The 17025-nt window shown below is 38.4% G+C and overlaps 1 protein-coding gene across 10 annotated transcripts in view; it reads left to right on the top strand.

The window, feature by feature from the left end:
• PBRM1 (polybromo 1) overlaps nucleotides 1-17025 on the top strand; it is a 102778-nt gene that overhangs the window by 15603 nt on the left and 70150 nt on the right. For all 10 annotated transcript variants that reach the window (XM_079935773.1, XM_079935776.1, XM_079935777.1 and 7 more), the window contains exons 6-11: nucleotides 1900-2016; nucleotides 5404-5472; nucleotides 6486-6584; nucleotides 10371-10456; nucleotides 13729-13824; nucleotides 14437-14528. In XM_079935773.1, the coding sequence (XP_079791899.1) occupies nucleotides 1900-2016; nucleotides 5404-5472; nucleotides 6486-6584; nucleotides 10371-10456; nucleotides 13729-13824; nucleotides 14437-14528 (559 nt within the window). The remainder of the gene's footprint in view (nucleotides 1-1899; nucleotides 2017-5403; nucleotides 5473-6485; nucleotides 6585-10370; nucleotides 10457-13728; nucleotides 13825-14436; nucleotides 14529-17025) is intronic.

The following is a 17025-nucleotide window of genomic DNA, read 5'->3' as shown; positions in this document are numbered from 1 at the left end:
TGAGCCATGGCCGCTGAGCCTGCGTGTCCGGAGCCTGTGCTCCGCAACGGGAGAGGCCACAACAGTGAGAGGCCCCCGTACCACAAAAAAAAAAAAAAAAAAAACTGAGAGAAGACTTTCCTAACCACTCTGTCAAATTGTTTGCTCTGTGCTCCTCCTTTCCCATCATCACATCACTCTGTTCTGTGATCTATAGTTTTTATCACTATATGTGAAGTAACGTATTTAGAATTAGTTTATGTGTTTACTTTCTGTCTTCCTCAAGTAAAATGATAGCTCCACAAAAGATATCACCTTGTTTACCTATTCTGGCATCTAGACTCTGCCCGACATGTAGGTACTGAAAAATACTTGCTGAATGAACACACATGTTTAAAAAGAGGAAAAAGAACAGTAAAAGGAATTGCATCTCTCTTCTGCAACTAAATAGTAAGACACCCAAAGAATAAGTTATGTGAATGCATTCATACTCCCTGCTCCCTTTGTCATCTGCAACATTTTTCCAAAGTAGCTGGTTGGGTTGGGAGAAGAGGAATCTTGGCTGCAGGACATAACTCACCTCTTTGAAGCTTACTCTGTAGTGTCATGTTTTAACTAGTAAGTAAATGACTTAAACACGAATATTTTCGTCTGCTTTCATCAGTGTTATCTTGGTTCTTCTCTAAGCTTAGGTGGTTGGTGAGTCTCAGCTAATCACATATCTTATATGTTAAATATTTATTGCGTGTCTGTTTGCCAGGTGTTGTGCTGGTAGGCTCAAGAGATGTCAGTACCCTGTCTCTGGGCTTAATGTTGGACTTTAAAATTGAGGCTTTACTAAATAAGACTTCTGTTGGATTAGGACAAAAATACTAGTGCTTTTATGATTTAAACCAGAATTAACCATTAATCTTTACTTTATATGCCCAAAACATGGTTTGGACTTAAAATACTATTTAATATAAACCTTGACTGAGACATCCCATTTCTGACTGTAGAACAGGGGTCCATGGCCTGTTAGGAACCAGGCTGCACAACAGGAGGTGAGCGGCAGGCGAGCGAGCGACGCTTCCATCTGCCGCTCCCCATTGCTCTCGTTACCACCTGAACCATCCTCTGCATTGCTCGCATTACCACCTGACCACCCACCCTCCCCATCCGTGGAAAAATTTTCTTCCACGAAACCAGTCCCTGGGGCCAAAAAGCTTGGGGACTGCTGCTCTAGAAACTGGCTTCAGACTTAGACCCTCCCTGTCCACCTACTCTTTGGGACATATCTTTTCCCATATTGAAACAGTGACTAAGGTAGGAGTAAGCCAGCCAGTGTGGAGAGCAGAAGTGATTGCATCAATTGGCTTAATCTCCATTCAATTTTGATATAACTTGAATTCGGTTGTTAGATCTGGCAGAGCACCCCATAGTTAAAAGTATGTAGTTCCAGAAGTATTTAGTTGTTCCACCAGAATACCAAGATTTCAGTAGACGTGAACAGCAGATACAGAAATGGGCAGGTATCATGGGGCACGTTTTCTCCATCTCAGTTACTCAGACCCTTGAAAGGTATGCATTTCCATCATTTCACACATATGGCACTTTAACTTCACTGTTGCAGTGTTTGCTGTGAATAGAGTTCAGTAAAAGGACCTGATTCAAAGGATTTAGTTACTGAAATAATATGAGTGGCCTCATTAGTTTCAAATATGCTGTCCTGGGAGTGTAACCCCTCATGACCAGCATCAGAGAATTTCTGTGGTATTCTTGAAAATTGTACTTAAAATTTTAAGTATTGTTTAGAAGTTGCTCTTTTGAATTAGCTGTAAAATTTTAGAAGCTGTTTAATATCAGCATTTATTTTTGGATTTCTCTCACCAAGGTACATATTTCTTCCCTCTCTCATTCCTTACAACCGCCTCTCCCCAGTCTTCTCCAAGTTACTTGAAGGAGATCCTGGAGCAGCTTCTTGAAGCCATAGTTGTAGCCACAAATCCATCAGGACGTCTCATTAGCGAACTTTTTCAGAAACTGCCTTCTAAAGTGGTAAGTGATGCAGTTGAAGACAGGTGGATTAAAGTGTTTTTTGTTTTTGTTTTTTAAGTACTTCAGAAATTCTGTTAGTTCTTAGTAAATAAGGTAAGGCTAATGCAAGGCATTGGAGATAGCCAACAGATCCTCCTCATGGCCTCAGCAGTAAGCACATAGGATATGTTCTGTCATTTTACTTCAGCAAAAGGTTGTGGATTTTTTTTTAAATTGTGTTTTTGTTTTTTTGATTGGTAATTCATTTTGTTTTTTGTTTCTGTGATCGTAAAATATACAATAACATAAGATTTACCTTTTAACCATTTTAAGTGTACAGTTCAGTGGCATTAAGTACATTCATATTGTTGTGCAATTATCACTACCATCCATCTCCAGAACTTTTTCATTTTCCTACCCATTAAACAATAACTCTCCACTTTTCCCTCCTGCCAGTCCCTGGAAACCACAGTTCTGCTTCTATGAATTTGACTACTCTAAGTACCTCATTTAAGAGGAATCATACAGTATTTGTTCTTTTGTGTCTGGCTTATTTCACTTAGTGTAGTTTATCCACGTTGTAGTATGTGTCAGGATTTCCTTCCTCTTTAAGACTGAATCCATTGTATGTATATACCACATATTACTACTTTTTGTTTATCCATTCATTTGTTGGTGGACATTTGGGTTGTTTCTAAGATTAGTAATTCTTAAATGATCAACTAGGGGAGGGGGGAGAAAAAGATAAAATAAGCAGCTAAACTAAACCTTTTATTTATAAAAGAGAAGCCACATTCTCTACTCAGGAGACAGAATGAGAGGAAGATAAATGAGTTCTTCCTCTCTTAGTTCTCTTTGATCGTCTGGTGATAAAGAAGAGAGAGAGACCTAATAAGTACTCTTCTACCCCAAAGAGGAAGAGGGTTTCTAGACCAATGAAACCCTTTAAAAGTGTTAGAACCCCTTGTGGCTTCACATCCAAGAAGCAATTAGCATAGCTAAAGTTCCACTTTAGCCTTTGGAACTACAAAAATTTCTGTGGCCTCTGCATTCTTATATTTCTAGATAAAGATATACTTTTAGAAGTACTCTACTGTAATGCTTAACTCCATTGTGACCATTCTCTTTTTTTTTATCTAACTCTTAAGGACAAGGACTGACATATTTTCGTTTGTGTCCCTGCCACGTAATTGGAACCCAGCATGTCAGAGGTTTGCTAGAAGTGCTTGTTGACTGCTGGGTAGCATGCAACTTTACCCATCAGTCATCAACAAGACTAGTTATTTACAATGTGACTAGTTGTAGGACAATTACAACATTAGAAATAAAGCATATCTGACCACTGCTGTCCTAAGCATGGATCTGATTAGAAAAATATAATGATTATATTGGTTATACATTTAAAATTTCAAGGAAAGAAAAAACCAGTAAGACAGTTCTTCAAAAATGAAACATAGAATTATCATATGATACAGCAATTCTACTTTGGATATATACCAAAAGAGTGTAAGCAAGGTCTCAAAGAGGTATTTGTACAACCATGTTCATAGCAGTATTAGTCACAATAGCTGAAACATGGAAGCAACCCAGGTGTTCCTCTACATGTGAATGAATAAATAAAATGTATATACAGACAATGGAGTATTATTCAGCCTTTAAGAAGAATGAAATTCTGACCCATGCTGCAGTAAGAATGAACCCTGAACACATTATGCTAAGTGAAATAAGCCTGTCACAAAAGAACAAATATTGTATGATTCCTGTTTCAAGGAGGTACTTAGAGTAGCCAAATTCATAGAGAGAAAAAGTAAAATTGTGGTTTCCAGGGGATGACAGGAGGGGAAGGTGGATAGCTGTTGTTTAATGGGTATGGAGTTTCAGTTTGGGAAGGTGAAAAGTTCTGGAGATGGATGATGGTGATGGTTGCACAATAATGTGAATGTATTTAAAGCCACTGAACTGTATACTTAAAAGGTTTAAATGGTAAATTTTATGTATTTTTTACCACAATAAAGAAATAAGAAAAGAGTACAGTCTTTACTCAGGATTTATTCTTACTCTGCATGATACAGTCAGTAGTGATCAAGCCATCAAGGGTGAGTTGGGTGACTAAAACATTACTACCCAGTTCCCCCATTCTGGGAGGGTTTTCAGGGACACCATGCAGCAGGAATTGATATGGGAAAGCAGATTCCCATTGGTCCCTTGGGGTGTGACAGTTTGAAAGACAACAAGGACTGAGACCTGGAAGGTCTTTCCTTTCCTTTCCTTTCCTTTATAAATCTTTCCTGAGTGAGACTGGCTAAGTGGGAGAGGTAGATTGGGAATACCTGGGCCAACAACTTGGTTTATGCTGTACCCTAGCCTGGGCGTCTCTGCCATAATTTGTCTTCTGAATTGTTTCTCAGAAGTAGAATTGTTGAAGAGAAGGGGCAGGCAAGGGGTTTGATCTAAGGAAGAAAAGGAGTAGGGTTAAGAAAATAGAGAGGGGTAAGCTGAGGGATCAGATGAAATGAGATCATCCCTTTAGCCCAGTAATTGAGTGAACGCTGTGGTCTCTCATTGTTGTTGTTGTTTTTGTTTTTTTGGGCTCCAAGGATTTGAACAGGTAGGAAGAGCCTGGAGAGCACAGTCTGACTTTCCTCGACACTTGTCCCCCACTGAAGAGACCAACTTTTGATTTTTGGTTGACTTCAATTATTTTCTCCAAGGAATAAAACCTGTAGGAAAGACTCAGGGCAGTGAATGAACTCCAGGCTTTGTGAAACCCTTCGAGTATATTCTTCTAACATGTTTAACTCTTTTTCTTTTGTTGAGCTAATATTTGATAAGAAATCAGAAATTGTTTATAATTTTGCTTTGATTCTTTAATGTATTTTCATTGAAAATGTGTTTTATTTTGACTGAGATAAGGAGAAGCATTAAGGTAGACCTGAAGCTAACAAATCTTGCAACCTGACTTCTTGTAGATCCTTAGTATTTTATATGAAATAGGATATAATTGTGCTATTTAGATTGCTAAATTAAAAGAGTTTATAATAAGCCCTTCAAAAACGTTCATTTGCTTCATTTCCTGGCATAGATATCTTGGGATCTTAAATTTAAAATTGTGTGATCTGTGAATTTAGAAAATTTAAAAACATTAAGTTGTGGTGTATTAGTTATATAATGATAATTACCCAATACTACCTGTAAAGTCCTACAACATGCTGTTGGGTATCTCATGAAGCTTGTAAAAATCAAATGCTTTCTGCTTCAAATATAACAAACAATATGCTGTATAACTGTGTCTTTAGCCTTAATCTCACAAAGCTGCTCAATTGATTAGCAGATAGTCAGTATACTTCCTTGTTTTCTCATTAGCTGGATACTTTTACTTATTAAGCATGCTTGGGTTTTGTCTTCCAGCAATATCCAGACTATTATGCAATAATTAAGGAGCCTATAGACCTCAAGACCATTGCCCAGAGGATACAGGTATGAAGGTGACCATATGTAAAAATAACATCATTTAGGGCAGATTGGCCTGTGGTCATTTTTTAGGGCCTTTTAGAAAAACAGAGAAGCAGGTATCTCTGTAAGGAGTTACTAGCAATATAATGTAAATAAATTAGAGATGTTACTGAGTATAGCGTTGGAGGAGTAAACACCACGTCCCTTTTGCATTTTTTTCTGTAGGAAGGAAAGGAAAATTTTCATTGGCATAGTAAATCTTGACCTTAGGACAAAAATTAAAGTGCATTGGTCATCGCCATTTCTGATTGTGAAAGGTACATTGGGAACAAAAGCTTTGTTGTTTATTTTTATTTGCTTTCAAATAGTTTTAGTATATCTCAGAGTAAAAGTTACCTACAACAGACATTAAGAGTGTAAGGTTAGTGAAAATAGAGACTTTGTTCTCTTTGAGTGCCCCCCTCCCTGTGTCTCCAGCAGTAATAGCAGCAAGTAACACTCACCTAGATAGAATTCCTATGTGTTAGCTAATTAATTCTTATAACACCTCTATGAGGTAGATACTGTTATTATTCCCATTTTAAAGATAAGAAAACTGAAGCACAGAGATGGTAAGTCACTTGCCTGAGTCATCAACTAATGAGAAAAGTTAGGATTTGAATCCAGACAGTCTGGCTCCAAAGTCTATACTCTTTAATGAATTAGTATTCATGAAGCATTTAGAACAGTGGTTGGCACAGTAAACACTATATGTTTGCTAAATAAAACAACTTTTACCTTTTTTGATTTCTTAAAAAGTATAAGTTGTTTTTATGAGAATAGTGTAGCTCTGGTTTTGTTACCTATCTCAAAAACTGTTTTGTAAGTGGACCATAGTAATAGTTTATAAAAGAGAAGATGACTTTATATATTGTTCACATGTGTACTTTCCAATGAAGTCTTAGAATATGGTGACAGTTTAAAATTACGTAGAGTTTTTTTTTTTTTAAAGTTCATGTTGCTTAAGAGGAACTGCTATATTTTGTTGTTTACTATAGAATGGAAGCTACAAGAGTGTTCATGCAATGGCCAAAGATATAGATCTCCTAGCAAAAAATGCCAAAACTTATAATGAGCCTGGTTCTCAAGTATTCAAGGTCAGTTTTGTTGTTGTTGCTTTCATTGATAAGAGTAGAGACCAATATTTTTGTTTTTGTTTTTTTTTGTGGTACGCGGGCCTCTCACTGTTGTGGCCTCTCCCGTTGCGGAGCACAGGCTCCGGACACGCAGGCTCAGTGGCCATGGCTCACGGGCCCAGCCGCTCCGCGGCATGTGGGATCTTCCCGGACTGGGGCACAAACCCATTTCCCCTGCATTGGCAGGTGGACTCTCAACCACTGTGCCACCAGGGAAGCCTGAGACCAATATTTTTATATAACAACTTTATTGAGACAAAATTCACATACTATACATTTTACCCAAGGTGTATAATTTAATGGCTTTTAGTATATTCACCAAGTTGTGTAGCCATCACTACAATGAATTAGCAGTCACTCTCCATTTCCTCCCAACCTCCCTAACCTTAGGCAACCACCAGTCTACTTTCTGTCTCTGTGAATTTGCCTATTCTCAACATTTCATATAAATGGAATTATTCAATTTGTGGTCCTTTGTGACTGGTTTCTTTCACTTAGCATCATGTTTTCAAGGTATTCATTTTGTAGCATGTATTTCTTTTTATTCCCAAATAGTATTCAATTAAATGTATATATCATGTTTCATTTACCCGTTCATCAGTTGCTAGGCATTGGGTTGCTTCCACTTTGGGGCTATTATAAATAATGCTGCTATGAGCATTCATGTATAAGTTTTTTTTTTTTTAATAAATTTATTTATTTATTTATTTTTGGCTGTGTTGGGTCTTTGTTGCTGCGCATGGGCTTTCTCTAATTGTGGTGAGCAGGGGCTACTCTTCATTGTGGTGCGCGGGCTTCTCATTGTGGTGGCTTCTCTTGTTGCAGAGCACGGGCTCTACGCACGCGGGCTTCAGTAGTTGTGACTTGCAGGCTCCAGTAGTTGTGGCTCGCGGGCTCTAGAGCACAGGCTCAGTGGTTGTGGCGCATGGGCTTAGTTGCTCCGCGGCATGTGGGATCTTCCTGGACCAGGGCTTGAACCCGTGTCCCCTGCATTAGCAGGTGGATTCTCCACCAGTGTGCCACCAGGGAAGCCCAGTGTATAAGTTTTTATGCAGACATATATTTTTATTTTTCTTGAATACATACCTAGGAATGGAATTGCTGGGCCACATGGTAACTATATTTTTAATTTTTTTGAGGAACCACCAAATTGTTGTGTTTTTGGTTTTTTTGTTTGTTTTGTTTTGTTTTGGCTGCATTGGGTCTTCGTTGCTGCACTCAGGCTTTCTCCAGTTGTGGCAAGTGGGGGCTACTCTTCATTGCAGTGTGTGGGCTTCTCTTGTTGTGGAGCATGGGCTCTAGGCACGTGGGCTTCAGTAGTTGAGGCATGCAGGCTCAGTAGTTGCGGTACGTGGGCTCTAGGGTGCGTGGGCTCAGTAGTTGTGGCTCACGGGGTCTAGAGCACAGGCTCAGTAGTTGTGGTGCATGGGCCTAGTTGCTCCGCGGCATGTGGGATCTTCCCAGACCAGGGCTCAAACCCGTGTCCCCTGCATTGGCAGGCGGATCCTTAACCACTGCACCACCAGGGAAGTCGCCACCAAATTGTTTTTCAAGCCACTGCACCAACATTCCCACTAGCAATGTGCAAGTGTAATTTCTCTACATCCTCACCAATGCTTGTTTCTATTTTTGGTTTTATTATAGCCATTCTAGTGGGTATGAAGTACTATCTCATTATGGGTTTTTTTGTCGTTGTTGTTGTTTTGTTGTATGCAGGCCTCTCACTGTTGTGGCCTCTCCCATTGCGGAGCACAGGCTCCGGATGCGCAGGCTCAGCGGCCATGGCTCACGGGCCCAGCCACTCCGCGGCATGTAGGATCCTCCCGGACCGGGGCACGATCCCGTGTCCCCTGCATCAGCAGGCGGACTCTCAACCACTGCGCCACCAGGGAAGCCCCCTCATTATGGTTTTGATTAGCATTTTTTTTTTTTTGGCTGTGCCATGCAGCTTGCATGACCTCAGTTCCCCCACCAGGGAATGAACTCAAGCCATGGCAGTAAAAGCCCGGAATCCTAACCACTAGGCCACCAGGGAACTCCCTGATTAGCATTTTCTAATGATTAGTGATGTTGAGTATCTTTTCATGTGCATATTGGCCATTCATATGTCTTCTTTAAAAAAAAAAAGTCTGTTCAGATCTTCAGCCCATTTTTTAATTGGGTTATCTGTCTTTTAATAAAAAGTTGAGTTGTTAGAGTCCTTTGCATAGTCTGGACATTAGACCAGACATGATTTACAAGTATTTTCTCCCATTCTATGGATTGTCTTTTCATTTTCGCGATAGTATCCTTTGCTGCACAAAAGTTTTTAATTTTGGGAATTCCCTGGCAGTCCAGTGGTTAGGACACTGTGCTTCCACTGCAGGGGGCACGGGTTTCATCCCTGGTCGGGAAACTTAAGATCCCTCATGCTGAGTGGTGCTGCAAAAAAAAAAAAAAAGTCTTTAATTTTAATAAAGTATTTAATTTTGGTTCAGTCCAGTTTGTCTGTTATTTTCTTAGGTTGCTTGTGCTTTTAGTGTCTTATCTAAGAAACCATTACCTAATCCAAGGCTGCAAAGATTTACACCTACGTTTTCTTCTAAGAATTTTATAGTTTAGCTCTTACATTTAGATCTTTGAGCCATTTTGAATTAATTTTTATATACATGAGGTAGGCGTGAGTTAGGAGTCCACATTCCTTTGCCATGGAGTATTCATTTGTCCCAGCGCCTTATGTTGAAAAGACTATTCTTTCCCCATTGAATTGTCTTGGCAACCCTGTTGAAAATCAGTTGACTCTAGATGTGTGGGTTTATTTCTGGATTCTTGGTTCTAATCCATTCATCTGTATGTCTTTCTCTGTGCCAGACAAGGTTTATTTTTGATCCACTTTGTAGTTAAATATTGATGTAGTCCCTGCATTTAAACCCCACTGATATAAAAATCAATCTATGTAGTATAGTACACAAAGTAAAATGACTATTTCATTGCTTTGCAGTTCTCTCCTGGAAGTTTTGTAGTCCTTCTACATAATGAACTGTAATGACAGTTGCTTGTAGAAATTTCTAGAATTAGTAATATATCATTGGGAACTTAGCAAAGGATGGTCAGAAAATCTTTTGGGAGTAAAATCATTTAGATTTACAGAATGCTGATTCAGTTTCTTTTGGTAGTTAATTTTAACTTTTATCTTGTATCTTTTTAAGAAACTTTGAGTGGAAATCAGGAATGAAATCCTCGTATTCTTAATCCTTGATAGGACATTTTAATAGTGTAGTACTAATTGTTTGTTGATGCAGTTAAGAATTTTACTTCTTGGTCTGATTAATTTTCCTAAACTAAATTTTGGAGTGAAGGGAAACTTGGATTTGATATATGCTGTTAATTTAAGCAAGTATATTCATCCTAAATTTACATGCCTAATCTTTAATCTTAGAAGTGGACCTTTGTTTCAGTTTTAAGGTTAGTGTACACAGGTAGAGTTCATTGTATTTTCACCCCTGCTTTTCCCTGTTCAGCATTAGGTCTTTGTCTCTTTCCTGAATAATTGTGAAAGAGCTAGGTGGCTTTTCAACTTGTATTTAATTATGGAGATGTTTTGGAGGCTTGTGGAAAGGTTAGAGGATGCAGCTTTCTGGATATTGAATGGAAGTCTACTCCAGATGGAAGGAGTGCCGTAGAAAGTGTCCAGTACATGATTGCGGGCATTTTAAACTGCCCGTTTTCTCTATACTTTTTCTAAGCCAAGTAATTTTATCTTAACAGGATGCAAATTCTATTAAGAAAATATTTTACATGAAAAAGGCAGAAATTGAACATCATGAAATGACTAAGTCAAGCCTTCGGATGAGGTAGGTTAAAAAAATGTCTAAAATCCTTGTACCTTTATTATTTGCCAAATTTTCTCAGTATAGTGGAAAGCAAGATGCATGTTGCATTTCAAGATTACATTTACAGTTGATAATGTGATTCTGAAGAGAGTAGTGTTAACTCTTACCCAGTCCCTTCATTGCAGCTGAAGGGCTTTATTTAAAAAGAAACAATTTTTAAGACTTAACACTGCTATATACTTCTATTGCCTTATACAAATACATATATATTATATATCACATTGTGTGTAATGTATATTAAAGATATAACGTGTACTATATAAATATATGTACAGGCATACCTTGGAGATACTGCAGGTTCATTTCCAGACTATTGCAATTAAAATGAATATCACACTAAAGTGAGTCACACAATTTTTTGGTTTCCCAGTGCATATAAAAGTTATATGCAAAAAAAAAAGTTATATGCACAGTGTACTGTAGTTAAATGTGCAGTAGCATTAGGTCTAAAAAACCAGTGTATATGCCTTAATTTAAAAACACTTTATTGCTTAAAAATGCTAACCATCGTCTGAGCCTTCAGCAAGTTGTAGTCTTTGTGCTGGTGGAGGGTGTTGCCTCTGTTAATTTTGCTGGCTGGTCAGGGTGGTGGTTGCTGAAGGCTGGGGTGGCTGTGGCGGTTTCCTAAAACAAGACAGCAGTGTCGTTTGCCCCATCAGTTCTCTCTTCTTTTCACTAATGATTTCTCTGTAGCATGCGATGCTGTTTGATGGCGTTTTACCCACAGAACTTCTTTCAAAATTGGAGTCAGTCCTCTCAAATCCTGACGCTGCTTTATCAGCTAAGTTTATGTAATATTCTAAATCCTTTGTTGTTGTTTCAACAATCTTCATAGCATCTTCACCAGGAGTAGATTCCGTCTAAAGAAACTACTTTCTCTACTCATCCATATGAAGCAATGTCCTCAACTGTTGAAGTTTTATCATGAGATTGTAGCAGTTCAGTCACATCTTCAGGCTCTATTTCTAATTCTAGTTCTCTTGCGGTTTCCACCCCATCTGTAGTTTAAAGTCTTAAACCCCTCAAAGTCACCCATGAGGGTTGGAACCCACTTTTTCTAAACTTCTGTTAATGTTCATGTTCTTTCCATGAATCACAGATGTACTTAATGGCATCTGGAATAAATGAATCCTTTCCAGAAAGTTTTCAATTGAATTTGCCCAGATCCATCAGAGGAATCACCGTCTGTGGCAGCTGTAGCCTTACGAAATGTATTTCTTAAATAATAAGACTTGAAAGTTGAAATTACTCCTTGGTCCCCGAGCTACAGAATGGATGTTGTGTCAGCAGACATGAAAACAACACAAATCTCGTGCATCTCCATTAGAGCTCTTGGGTGACCGGGTACATTTTCAGTGAGCAGTACTGTTTTCCAGATCTTTCTTTCTGAGCAGTAGGTCTCAACAGCAGGCTTAAAATATTCAGTAAACCATGTTGTAAACAGATGTGCTGTCATCCAGGCTTTGTTGCTCCATTTGTTGAGCACAGGCAGAGTAGATTTAGCATAATTCTTAAGGGCCCTAGGATTTTTCAGAATAGTAAATGAGCACTGGCTTCAGCTTAAAGTCATCAGCTACATTAGCCCTAACAAGAGAGTCAGCCTGTCCTTTGAAACTTTGAAACCAGACATTGACTTCTCCTCTCTAGGTGTGAAAGCCTTGGATGGCATCTTCCATGATAAGTATGTTTCGTCTACACTGAAAATCTGTTGTTTAGTTATAGCTACTTTTATTAATAATCTTAGCTAAATCTTCTGGATAACTTGCTGAAGCTTCTATATCAGTACTTGCTGCTTCACCTTGCACTTTTATAGAGATGACTTCTTTCCTTAAACCTCATGAACCAAACTCTGCTAGCTTCAGACTTTGATTCTGCAGCTTCCTCACCTCTCTGAAGAGAGTTAGGGCCTTGCTCTGGATTAGGCATTGGCTTAAGGGAATGTTGTAGGTGGTTTGACCTTCTATCTAACAGTTTCTTCGTATCAGCAATAAGGCTGTTTTACTGTGTTATCATTCCTGTGTTCACTGGAGTAGCACTTTTAATTTCCTTCAAGAACTTTTCCTTTGCTTTCGTAACTTGGCTAACTGGTGCAAGAGGCCTAGTTTCCAGCCTGTCTCAACTTTCAGCATGCCTTCCTCACTGAGCTTAATCATTTGTAGCTTTTGATTGAAACCGAGAAACATGCAACTCTTCCTTTCCCTTGAATGCTTAGAGGCCAGTGTAGGGTTATTAATAGGCCTAATTTCAGCATTGTTGTGTCCCAGGAAATAGGGAGGCCTGAGGAGAGGGAGAAAGACGAGGGAATAGCTGGTCGGTGGAGCAGTCAGAACACACACAACGTTTATTAAGTTTGCTGTCTCATATGGGTGTGGTTCATGGTACCCCCAAATAATTACAATAATAACAACAGAGATCACTGATCACAGATCACCACAACAAATATAATAATAATGGAAAGGTTTGAGATATTGCAAGAATTACCAAAATGTGACACAGAGATGCGAAGTGAGCAAATGCTGTTGTAAAAATGGTGCCGAAAGACTTGCTTGATTCAGAGTTGCCACAAACCTTTAATTTGTAAAAAATGCAGTATCTGCGAAGTTTAATAAAGCAAAGCGAGATAAAACAATGTATGCCTGTAATATTACATTTGTATATGATGTATAGTAGTATATATTTATATTTGCAGTAAGAATATTTAGCCAGGTATCAGGAGATCTGAAGTCTCACCCTAGCTTACCTTGTGCTAGGACTGTGACTTTGAACAAGTCTTTTACTTCTGGGATTCCATTTCCTCCTACCTGAAATGGAAAGATTGATTGGCTACTTTTGAAGCTTTCTTCTGACCCAGACATTTGCTGTGTTACTAAATCCTATGGTCACTGTGGTGACCATAAGCTGTCTGGGATCAGCCCTGGTTTATGCTTTTCCACAGAGTCCCAGATTTTGGAGCAAAGCCTCCTGCACAGTAGAGACTCAGAAATATTTGTGTTGTTTTGTTTGTTTTTTCTGCCACGCCGTGTGGCATGTGGGATCTTAGTTCCCTGACCAGGGATGGAACCCGGGGTCCCTGCAGTGGAAGCGTGAAGTATTAACCACTGGACCACCAGGGAAGTCCCTGAGTGTTTCTTTTTAAGAAAAGAAAAAGAAAATGGTTGTTTCCTTTTTGTTATTCAGCATTCTGATTTCAGCTGTCAGTTTTCTGAGTTTTTTTTAACCTTGTCTCTGGATAGGACTCCATCAAATTTGGCTGCAGCCAGGCTGACAGGTCCTTCGCACAGTAAAGGCAGCCTTGGTGAAGAGAGAAATCCCACTAACAAGTACTACCGGTGAGAGAGAGTGTGTTTAGTCTGAGAGCTGACCCATGTTTATGAGGATAAGCATGCTAGCATTTTCTTGATGACTATCTTGAAGTAATATTTTTGGGTGTAGTTGGGTTATTATGAGAATTTGTTGTCAGATATCTTACTTAAAAGGTATAGTAGGCCTGACCTCACCTCTGAGAAAACACTTAAGCAGAAGTTGTTTGTCAGGTAGAGTTTAATATTACCAGTAAATCGTGAGGTAAAATGCTGAAAGATTTTGTGTTCATAATAGAATTTGTTTTCATTGTAAAATCTGAGCATATTTAACCAGCAATTATGAATGAATCTTTATTTTTCATTAAAAAAGGAGTAGTGCTGCATTTAAGTAAAAAACAAATTGCAAGTAGCCTGCTTTAGGCTTTCTACCACCACTCCCTCTTTTCTAAGAGAAAAAAATTAGTCATCTTGGTTAAGATTGATTGTGGGGAATATAAAAAGTACAAAGTAAATTGAGGAGGCAGTTGAATAGAAACTCTTTCTTTGATGTGAATGCCTTGTTAACAGTCCCTACTTCCTATAAAGTAGCCAAATTATAACATCTTTCCCTGCCTTCTAATTGCTTGTTTTTCTTTGTAGTAATAAACGAGCAGTCCAAGGGGGTCGTTTATCAGCAATTACCATGGCACTTCAGTATGGCTCAGAAAGTGAAGAGGATGCTGCTTTAGCTGGTAGGCATTAAGTTGTGACTAGTTAAGTGGCGTCTCAGTGGATCCTTCTGGTTAAGGAAAATTATAGTTATTTTGGTCTGCCCGGGAGTTTGTCTGTTTTTGGAGTACATACCTGTTTTGTTACATTTTAATTGAACTCTTGGTTGGCAAACTTATCGAGAGCTTATTACTACTTTATTTCGTGTTAAAGCATGTATCAAAGTAAATAAATATTTGTGCAAAATCAATTAGTTTGATAGCCTTAGCAGATTCTGGTTTCAAACCTATGATGATAGTGAGTGCTAGTGACACCATCAGGAAATCCCAGGGAGACATTCACATCATCTTAGATTTCCAGGCTTATATTTTCAGTAGACTATAATTTTTTCTCACCTAGAGCTTATGATTTAAAGATAGCTGTAAATTATGATCAGAGCAGAATTCTCATTTAAACAAGTGAAACAAAGGGCATTGGGCACTAGGAATCCGTGTAGAAGTACACAGTTTGTAAAAAATAACAGCTGTAGAGGTATATTTGATTTCATTGTCTTTCTCCTAAGCGTGATATAATATTTTTTTATTTTACTGTAAATACTTTTTATATGTAGATATACAATTCATTTTATGAAATTACTCTTTTGATTTTATAATCAGGTGTGACACGAGAGATTTTTCTAGCTATGTCTTATTTTCTACTAAGTCTATGGAATTTCCTTTTTTAAAAACAATTTATTTATTTATTTATTTTTGGCTGCGTTGGGTCTTTGTTGCTGCGTGTGGGCTTTCTCTAGTTGTGGCGAGTGGGGGCTACTCTTCATTGCGGTGCTCGGACTTCTCATTGCGATGGCTTCTCTTGTGGAGCACGGGCTCTAGGCGTGTGGGGGCTCAGTAGTTGTGGCTCGTAGGCTGTAGAGTGTAGCCTCAGTAGTTGTGGCGCACAGGCTTAGTTGCTCCACGGCATGTGAGATCTTCCTGGACCAGGGCTCGAACTTGTGTCCCCTGCATTGGCAGGCGGATTCTTAACCACTGTGCCACCAGGGAAGTCCCCAGTCTATAGAATTTCATAATTACTCTAGACTGCTGGAGTACGAATTTAATTTTTTGACACTCATCTACAGAATTAAATTTTTTTTAACTTAAATTGGGCCTTATCAAAAATTGAAAGAAAATTTATCTCTTCATTATCTTTGTTTTGTGCTAACTGTAAAAGTGACACGTATGTTATGTTTAGGTTTCCTTCTAACATTTGGTTACTTCATTAACCTTATAGTAGTATAACAAATAGAAGGAAGACTATACCACTTACAAAATTCTTAAAAAGCATTTATTGTTCTTTTTTTCCTAATAAATAGTACCTTTGTCACAAGAGGATTCTTAATTTAGTAACCTCAGGTATTAAGAAAACAAAGTAGATGCCAACCAACTTTGTATGTAGTAGATTCTTCAGGCTGTTATTCAGAACCTGTTTATCCTTAATTTAGTTGAGGTTTTAATATATTTGGTTTTCTACTTCCTGCTCCTGGAAACAACTTAGGGGGAGGTACAGTGAAAATAGCAAAGAAAGGATAACTCATGATCTTGGAGCAACAAGAAAGAGCTGATGGAAAGAAGGCAAAAGAATTCAAAGTGTGGCCTGGCTTCTTGAGGTGATTTGTTTTAGAGGCAAACCACACTGCATGTCCCTAAGCGGGTGGAGAAGGAGGTGGAGAAGAGCACCCATCCACAGTCACTATAAGAAGAGGAACGAAGTGAGCAATAGAAAAAGAAAAAACAGATAAAGCTTACAGTCTTCTCCCACCAACACAAAATAAGGCAAGAAGGCAAAAGGAAACATAGAAAAAGTGGGATAAATAGAAACAACTCCAAAAATTATATCAGAAATCAGTGTTAGTGGCCTAAATTTTCCAATTAAGACAGTTCCAGATTGTATATTTAAAAAATCAGATTATATGCTAGTTACAAGAGATACATCTTCAATATAAAACTGTGTACTGGAAAGTTGAATGTCAAAGGATGGAAAAAGATATACCTGGCAAATAATAACCAAAGGGTAGTTATGTTGATTTCTCTTAAAATGGACTTTCAAACAATGCATTTCCAAAGATAAAATGGATTCACCTCATAATGATAAAAGGTTTATTGTATGAGGAAGATAAATTATAAAAGGGCTCAAAATACATGAAACAAACAGATGGAACTTCTTGGAGAAAGTGAAAACATTGCCCTTAGAGTGGGAGCCTGCTTCTCTCAATTGCTAGATAAACAGCCAAAACAGTGAAGACAGAAGACATGAATACACTTCCTCACAAGTGTATTTGTTCCCTATTGCTGCTAAAACAAAACAAATTACCACAAACTTAACTGGCTTAAGACCACACAAATTTATTCTCTTCAGTTCTGGATGTCAGAAGTCTAAAATCAGGTTGTTGGCAGGCTAGTGTTCCTTCTGGAGGCTTTAGGGGATAATACACTTCCTTGCCTTTTCCAGTTTCTAGAGCTACCTGTATTCCACGGCCCT

Source organism: Stenella coeruleoalba, assembly GCF_951394435.1.
Source record: "Stenella coeruleoalba genome assembly, chromosome: 10".
In the NCBI taxonomy this organism is placed as follows: Eukaryota; Metazoa; Chordata; class Mammalia; order Artiodactyla; family Delphinidae; genus Stenella; species Stenella coeruleoalba.
This window is presented reverse-complemented; position numbering and strand designations above follow the sequence as displayed.